We start from the raw sequence: 9807 nt of genomic DNA on the forward strand, positions 1-9807 counted from the left end.
ACAGCTCTCGACCCGGACAGCTCTCGACCCGACAATCCGGACACTTTAAAAATTAAGGATCATTATATATATATATAGATAATGGTAAATTAACTTTTCAATTTGTTAGATAATAACATATTGTATGTCTCTTGCTACTTGAATTAAACACCTGAATTTAGTATTCATGTATTAATGCTAATAAATTTGGCTTAAAAATAATAAATAAATAAAATAAAATAAAATCTAATCTCACTTAAAATGAAAGTGGGTGGTAGGCAATCATCTCACCCCAAAATTAGTTGAAAGAGAGACTCATTTATTTATTGTGGGCGTGTACTTAATTATATTTGTAAAACTTGTGAAAAAAAAAATTAACATTTGTAAAATTGAACATCTTTTAAAAAAAATAAATTATTTTGTAGTGGAGTGAGAAAAAATGTTTGGTGAATAAGGTTTGACCTAGCTCTTTAAGTGGATATGTTTAAATGTTTATTTATTTATTTTAATTTTTAGTGTGTTATTAATAAAATTATTACAATAAAAAGTAGGTTATTAGGTTATTTAAATTTTTAGTAGTTAAAATATATGTTTATATTTAAATTTTAAATTCTATAACAAATAAAGTAAGGAAATTTTAATTAATCAATTAAATAATTCAACAATTGAAAATATTAATAATGTGAAATGAATTTATAAAAAAGAAACAAGCATTAGAACATAAAGAAATTAAGATTAATTTGTCTCTCTAGTTTTAGATAGACAACTAGCTAGGATTGACCACTTATGTATAAAAACAACGTAAGTATATTTATAGAATGTTAAATCATGTCAATTTTTTACAACTTTAATAAATAAGGATCAACATGTTTGTATAAACTTTAAAATTTTTACAAAAAATATACTTGAACAAAAAAATTTCTGTCATCTTTTTGATTAAATTATCTTAAAATTGAGTGCAATCATATAACACAAGTTTGAGATAAACGGATTCAAAATTTCAAATAGCTAACCTGCGCCGCATTGTAAACCATCGTCTCATTTTTTTTTTTTAAAATAACAACTTTCACAAATAAAGTCAATATTGTTTCTAAATATAGATTTAACACGAAATACGATTTTTATTTTTCAATTACTTAGATTGTTTCACATCATTATTTCTCTCAAATTAATTAATCTTATTTTCTCTTTTAATATTTATCCTTTAAAATATATTATGTATTTTAATTGAACAAATTTTGAATGGATCTTGAGCTCGTTATCTTATCATTTGAAAATGATCCATGCTGTTTTTATCTTATAATTATTATTTTGAAAAGAAGTCCATTCATCTTATCAATATTATTATTATTATTAAATCACTTAATTATTAATTAAAATATCAAAAAAATATGATATTTGTAAAGATTGTGGATGATTTTAACTCTTATAGAACAAAGTTTTGATAGATGAATTGAACTAGCTAGTAACAAATAGATTTTTGTAAATCCAAATAAACATGCTTTATTATTTTATCTCTTCCGCATGTGCTTTCACATGTTCATTCTCTAGCCTCAATAAGAAGGTAAGATTGCTAAGTTTTCATTTTCTAGTTTTTCCATTTATTTTTTTTTGTCTTCTTTTAAAGACAGTGACATTAAAAGGGAATTTGAGAGTTTTCATAAGAAACAAGGGCTAATGGGAATGGACAAATCATATTTTTTTAGTCTCACGTGTCACAGTTTGAGAGGGGCTCAGAACTTTCACTTATGAGCGGCTAAACGTATAAAAATATCTCTATCTAATTTTCTATATTTTTTTTTTATTTTCTAATAAAAAATGAAAGAAGATTATAAAGAAAAATAAAGAAAATACATTTTAACCAAAAAAAAAACAAACAAACTATGAATCTTAAAGTGTCGACAAATCCAATTATTCTGATGTTGTGTTGTTAGTTGATTCACAAAGAAGATGGCCGATTGAGCCAAATCACAGTGATCAAATTGTACGGAACATTTTAAATTAGATTAAAACAATTTACAATTTTATCTTTTAATTTGATTTTTAGCTTAACTATTTAATTCAACCATCACATGAAGAGTCGATAAAATATAATTTTTTTTATCATAAAACAAGTGGTAAATATATAATATGTAACTCTACCAAAGTTTTTTTTTTTATATATTGTTTTGATTTAACCCATTACCAGCCTTAATGAGACGACAATCGTATTTGAGATATCAATCCGAACACTGTTAAATATATAACATTAATAATATATTTATTTATTTATTTTATAAAAGCTTAAATTTATTTATTTTATAATAATATGAATTATTAATATATTATACTATATATATATATATATTATATAATTTAATCAAAATATTTTTTTATAAAATATAATATAAACGGTATTCCGAAAATTCACTTAATATGAGTAGAGGAATCGTTTTAAAAATACAATATATTTGACTTAAAGTATTGTTAGATTTTAAATATACTGATAGTTAGGGCAGTGCAAAAAAACCAGAAAACGGTAATCCAACCGAATCGATGGTTAATCGATTCCATTTTAACGGTTTATTGGTTAACCGGTTCTAGCTGTTCCGGTCAACCAGTTTTTACCGGTTAAACGGTTCAGTTTTCGGTTTATTTATTTTTCTAACGGTTGAACCGGTAAACCGAAAATAATTTAATTATATATTGTTATATTTATAATTTGTATTAGTTATTTTATAAATAATATTTAATAATTTATAAATATTTTTTATTTTTAAATTTTAAATTATAATTTTTTTAAAAAAAATTATAATTTATATAAAATTTTACAAAAATAAATTAAAAACAAATTGAAATAATTTATTCAAATAACTATTATTTTATAATAACTTACAGATTCCACCACCTGTTCTATCGGTTAGAAAGAGATTCAATCATATTAGCTTATATTTGGTTGGTCAAAGACTAATCGACATAATAAATTTAAATTTTCTCAAGAAATATATAAAAAAATAACAAAATAACTATAAAATATATTATATTGTTACAACAAAATTATATACTATAACATATTCTTAAATATATCAATAAAATATATTATAATAATACCAGAAAGATGGAAAATAATATAATAGGAGAGTGCAAACAATAATTAAAAAAAAAATTATTTCATAAATTTATTACTTAATTTAAAAAATTGAATTATCGGTTCCTGGTTAAACCCGTTTAATCGACCAAAATCGACAAAAACCGGTAGAACCAGAACCGGTAAAACTGATACCATTAACGACCAGTTAACCGGTTTGTAAAATAAAAGGCAAAACTGGTCTTAACTGGAACAGTTTAACCGGTTATTCGGCCGGTTGAACCCTACCATAGTTTTAAATTTTTAATATTTAGGGTAAGTTTTGATTCAACTTTATACTTATTTTATTTTCATGTAAGTTTTAATTGTTAAAACTTAGTAGCTTTGATTAAGTTTTAACATGTTTATTTATTTAGTTAACTATTTTATATTTGTAATAATATTTATATATAATGTTATAGATATTTAAATATATTATTTATTTTCAAATATTAACTTTTAAATTTTTTTAACATTTTTTATAAATCACAATAATAAATAAGTCATTATTCAATTATATATTCATAACTTTAATGTTTTTTTACTTGAAATAATTTTAAATAGTATTAAATTACTTAAATTAAAAATAATTAATTATTTTAAAATTAAATTTATGAATAAATTAATTTTTATAATTTTTTAGTTATACATATTTTTAAATTTAATATTTAATTAAAAAAACAAATAAATAATAGATAATTATATAAAAAATAAAAGAAAGAACATTACTTCTAGCATCAGGGTCGGTCATGGTCATGTGGTAAGCCCAACATTACAATTTTTTTGTCACGTTTTTCTCTATGGGTATAGGGCACCCAATTATAGGGCCGGCACATAACCACATTTTTCCTATATCAATCTCATCTCATCTCCTCTCCTCTCAAGTTTAATGTAAATATTTTATTATTTGAAAAACAATTCATTTATATATTTTCTATAAATTAATATATATATATATATATTAAAATATAAATTTATATTCTTATAATAATTTTGTATAATTAAATAATTTATTATAAATATAATTAATTAATAATAAAATAAATTGTATGAAAAAAAGAAAGAGAAATTAGCATGGTTAAGCTTTAAAAAATGATGGAATAATAAAGAAAACAAATTAGTGAAAGGGAAAAAAACATCTATTGGTATTCAAAGAGGAAAATAGTGAAATAATGAACGATAAATTAACCTCTGAATTCAAATCTCTTAATAATAGCTAGGATAATAACATAGCACATTTTTTTTATTGCATGTCTTTGTCCGGATGATCAATACTTTTTATATACTTGATGAGATTTGATGCAATAAATATGAACAAATCATTATACAGTTTTAATGAACCGACTGCTCTAAAAAAAGAAAAGAAAAGAAAATAGAAAAAAGGTAAACTCCCGAATGATCAATATTAGTGTATTACTCCTTTTATATACCACTGTTTATTATCATGCTGTTGATTTGAGATATGAACGAATCATTATGGTTAATGGACAAGAAAGAAAGAAAAGAATGATTTAACATCTTCCACTCCATTCACTTGCACATAAAAAAGTGTTAGTAAGACTCTATCATAATAATAAAAATAAAAACTAATAATTTTGGAAAAATTATAAATGATATTAATATATAATAAAAAAATTGAAAAATATTATTTTAAATTTTTTAATAATGAAGTGATTTAATTGATAGAAAGAGAGTTAAATAATATTAGATTTCTAAAATAACTTTAATAGGACAATAACTATTCATTTATTGTGGTCCTATTTTTGCATTATTCAAAAATGAGCAACCATATATTAGCCAAAGATTTTCAGAATGGACAGCAAATGTTTATTTTACATCTCACTATAAGATCTCGTTCATATTAGTTTTTTTTTTTTTTTTTTAAATCATTTAAAAAATAATAATATTTAATGATAAAATAAAAAATAATAATTCATAATATAAGGTATTTTAATATTTTGATTAATAAATTAAATAATTTGTAAATGATAAATAGTAAGATAATGTTTTTTGATTGTAACAAATTTTAATTTAATTTAATTTTTGTTTTTGCAATTAATTCTCTAATAAATTTTTTATAATTACAAATATTTGTTGATAAATTGATTGTATTACCTAGCTAAGTTTTTTAATCCGAAGAAGATGTTAGTTCTATAATACATCATGATTCATATATAGTAATCATTTCACTTAAAATATTTTCAACAAAGTTTTATTTCGTTAGATTTTTTAAATAATTCAACGTAATTAAATATCTTTTCACTCTCACTCTTATCTTATCGATTATATCAATTAATTTATTAATAGAATAATATCCTCTACAGTTTTAATATATATATATATATATATATATATATATATATATATATATATATTTATCACTATATATTTATACGTTTTTAATTTTTTTATCAAAAAAATATTACTTTTACATAATGATCATTAATCAAGATTTTTTAAACAATGCCTAAGATTTGAATTTGTAAATTTTAACCTTTCAAATTCAAAGTATACGAGACTGACTTAAAATGATGAGTGTGTACTAAAAACAACTAACTTTTATACCCGGAGTAGTAAGGGCTTTTTCGAATTCGGGTTTTGGTTATAACATGGGTTAAAAAATAGGTGTTCGGTAATGATTTTGAGGAGATATAATAATATAATAAAAAATAAAAAATGTTTTAAGTTAATTACTAATGTTTAATTAGATGGAGTTATTTAGATAATTCAAATCGAAGGGAGCACTATATATATATATATATATAAAAGTAAGTAAGAACAAACATTGTTAAAACCTATATAAGAACAAACATTGTGGATAGGTTAGAGAGGATATAGGTTGGAGTGACAAGACCTTGCATGCATTTTAGTGTGAGAGAGAGTGAAAGAGATGTCGACTAATATAGTGAATGTGATGAACGGGATTGTTCGTCCCACAGCCAAATTTCAGGCGTCTATTTGGGGAGATCATTTTCTTAAATATGCTTCTTCTACTCATGATTCATCTGTAAGTACCTAATTAGCCAATGCATAGATTATATTAGTTAACTAACTATTGTTAATTCTTTGGAACTCTTCTCCTCATTTTCTTAAGTTTTATATATTATTATATAATAGGACAATCATACAAGACACCAAGTTTACATTGAATTGAAAGAAAGAACAAGGAAAAAACTCACGTCCAAAACGATGAGTGCGTCCGAGAAGTTAAACTTTATTGATGTTATCCAACGACTTGGTATAAATTATCATTTTGAAACTGAAATCGAACAAGTTCTCCAATGCATTAATATTGATAGTCAACGCATGAACAACGACTACGACTATGATGATCTACGTACTTGCGCTCTCCGTTTTCGATTACTAAGGCAACAAGGATATAATGTTTCTTCAAGTTTGTCTTTACTTCTTCTTCTTCTTCTTTCCCTCTATTTATTTCATGAAAAATGTTTCATCAAATAATAATTTGCTCAATGTTTCAGATGATACCTTTATGAAATTCATGGACACAGAAGGCGAGTTCAATACATCCGTAAGAAATGACGTAATAGGGATGTTAAGCTTACTAGAGGCCTCACATTTGAGGTTCCGAGAGGAAAATATATTGGAGAAAGCATTCAATTTCACCACAAAGCAATTTGAGACTATGTTATTGCATGATCGTGATCTCATTGATCTCATTAATCCCCACCTTGCCCAACAAGTTAATAATGCTCTCAACCAATCATTGCTTAAGGGTTTTATAAGAATGGATGCAAGAAGTTACTTCTCCTTCTATGAGAATTGCAATACACACGATAAAAAATTACTAGAGTTCGCAAAACTCGATTTCAACGTGTTACAGAGAGTGCATCAAAAAGAATTGGCAAAACTCACTAGGTTTTAAATCTACCATAAATAAATATTTATTAGTAAGAACGTTAAAAGATCTATTACATCACACATTTTTGTTGCAGGTGGTGGAAAGATTTAGACTTTACAAATAAATGTCCATTCGCAAGGGACAGACTTGTGGAGTGCTACTTTTGTGCTTTGACAATTTACTTTGAGCCTAAATATGCATATGGTAGGGAAGTGTTTACTAAGGTGATATCATTTTTGTCTATATTGGATGATATATATGATGCTTATGGTACTTGGGAAGAACTTGTGTTATTCACCGATGCAATTAATAGGTATATTATATATATTTCTATTTTTAATGAGAGGAAAACAATTAAATGAATTAATCATATTTCTCTTTTATTATTTTCAGGTGGGAGAGAATCGACTCAAATGAATTATCAGAATATATAAAATATTTTAATGATGCACTTCATGATTATATGGAAATCTTAAAGAATGAATGTATTGAAAGAAAATTTGTTGATGGCATTCATTATCTCAAACAAATGGTACTATTTTTTACTTAATTATTAAATATTTACATATTAAAAGAGGGATATTGAGTCAATATATATGGTACTCATAACAGGTGAAGGTTATGGCAAATGCATATATGGAAGAGGCAAGATGGCTTCATAAAAAATATATCCCTACACTAGAAGAATACATGAGTGTGGCGTTGATTACAGCTGCAACTCGATTCTTGATTGTCGCATCATTTATTGGAATGGATCCTATTTTAGCAACTAAAGATGCTTTTTGTTGGGCATTTGAAGATCCTCCCATTGTGAAAGCAGCTGCTGTCGTTGGAAGAATCATTGATGATATTGTCGGCTTCAAGGTAAAGTCAAATCAACGACTACATATTAGAATTTCGCATAATATTAAAGTTATAGTAAACTCATAATGTGCACAAACACGACAGTTTGAACAAGAAAGGGAACATGTAGCATCATCAGTACAATGTTACATGAATCAACATGGTGTGTCGGAAGACATAGCAATATTTGAGCTAAAAAAACAAGTGACAGATGCATGGAAAGATATCAACTTTGAGTTAATTCAACCAACTAAAGTATCAAGGGCTTTACTTAGTCGGGTGGTTGGTCTTGCCATTTTTATGGTATTTTATCGAGATGAAGATGGATACACACATCCTCACTCCAAGGCAAAAGATCTTGCCGATCTGTTTGTCAACCCTATTGATGTGTAATGACATATTTCCTTGATTAAGTTTCATTGGACCATCGTCCCTTCTTTCTAAGTACTACATGATGCAAAACTATCGATTTTCTTATACTATCTTGAAGCAATATTTCTATAAATAATCTGTCAAAAAACATCTTATGTGTATTACTTTTACTATTATCAATGAACATGCATAGTCAATATTTATGTGCTAGATAATTTGGTAACACAATATATTATAATTTATATATCATGTGCATAGTGTAAGAATATTGAGACAATTTAGTTAGGAAACCAAAGTGACTACCTAAGACAATATTTAAAGTCCCCATTTAGTTGTGTAAGTTACCATTTTGAAACAGAGATCCAACAAGTATGTACTTCAATGTATTTATATCAGAAGATCAACACATGAACCACGACTATGACCATTATGATCTGAATTTATGGCCAACAATTTCTTAGATCGTATATCCTCGATCTCCAACGTGTCCTCTATTACAAAATTGCGCGCTTCATGATCATTGAATAAATCAGAATCCACCAGTAGACATGAAAGATTAGCAATGTCAGCAACATATATTGTATTGCAAATGTTGTACAGTTTTGTATGATAACCCCTCGATAGATCCAATACCTCAATAAGATCATAGCTGTATAACAGCTCAAACACAAAATTAGTAGTAAATACATAACAGAATAACATCTACCATTTAATATCCCCAATGCTATTCCTTTGACAATAATATTATCAAGTAAAAAAACTAATAGAAGCAAGCAAGAATGAGCTCCATTACTTATACACGTACATACTTGATTATTATTACCAATTTAATTACAATAGCAAGAACAAAAACAACGACATTAATCGAGGAAACGCGAAAGACGTATCGATCAAGCAAGAGCCTCCTCCATACAAGAAAGATTCGACCATCCAATTCAAACAGAAACAAAGCTCTCATGCTATCACAAGTACGAAGCGCGGTTTAAGGTTTGATTTCCACACATTCAGGTAGGTGGGAAGAGGGTGAGATATATCTCGTATTGATTTTTCCTTGTTTCTGCAATTCTTTACTATATATACAAGACTGAGTTTTTATGTTAATCAAAAATTTAAGGGAAGATTAATAAACCCCTTTCTTCCTATACATATTCTCATTTAACACATATTACAATATATTTATCATTAAACTTTGATATTTCTATGCAATTTAAAAACTTTAATCATTGATTGATATTTATAGTATATATAATAAAAATGTATAAATCTTTTATAATAAAATAAATATATAATACAAAACATTATGTATAAAACTAAATATTTATTAAATTAAAACAAAAGTTTAACTTTAATTAAAAAGTTAAATATAAATAATCTATTAAATAAGAATATTAATATATCAATTAAATTAACGTGGTTTGAATAATAATAAAATTGAAAATAATAATGGTAAATTAAACTCTTAAATCAAATTTATTAATGATAGCTAACTAAAAGGGACATATCTATATAGGGTTCGGGTGGGCTGAAGTCCACTCCTAAAAAATAAATAATTTTTTTTGTTTATGGTTCAAATTTGACTATACCCGCTAATTTCTTAAATTTTTTTAATATATTTCAGTATTTATTTATTTAATTATTTTATGGT

At 25.2% G+C, this 9807-nt stretch overlaps 1 protein-coding gene across 1 annotated transcript; it reads left to right on the top strand.

Moving 5' to 3' along the window:
* Positions 1-5925: 5925 nt before the first annotated feature.
* Positions 5926-8356, top strand: LOC124910157 (probable terpene synthase 2). Its single transcript, XM_047450773.1, has 7 exons — positions 5926-6092; positions 6203-6533; positions 6601-6964; positions 7042-7260; positions 7341-7479; positions 7560-7811; positions 7896-8356. The coding sequence occupies exons 1-7, from the start codon at positions 5976-5978 to the stop codon at positions 8181-8183; spliced, it is 1710 nt and encodes a 569-aa protein (XP_047306729.1). The 5' UTR covers positions 5926-5975; the 3' UTR covers positions 8184-8356.
* Positions 8357-9807: the final 1451 nt, after the last annotated feature.

The sequence above is a fragment of the Impatiens glandulifera genome, chromosome 7, assembly GCF_907164915.1.
Source record: "Impatiens glandulifera chromosome 7, dImpGla2.1, whole genome shotgun sequence".
NCBI classification, from domain to species: Eukaryota; Viridiplantae; Streptophyta; class Magnoliopsida; order Ericales; family Balsaminaceae; genus Impatiens; species Impatiens glandulifera.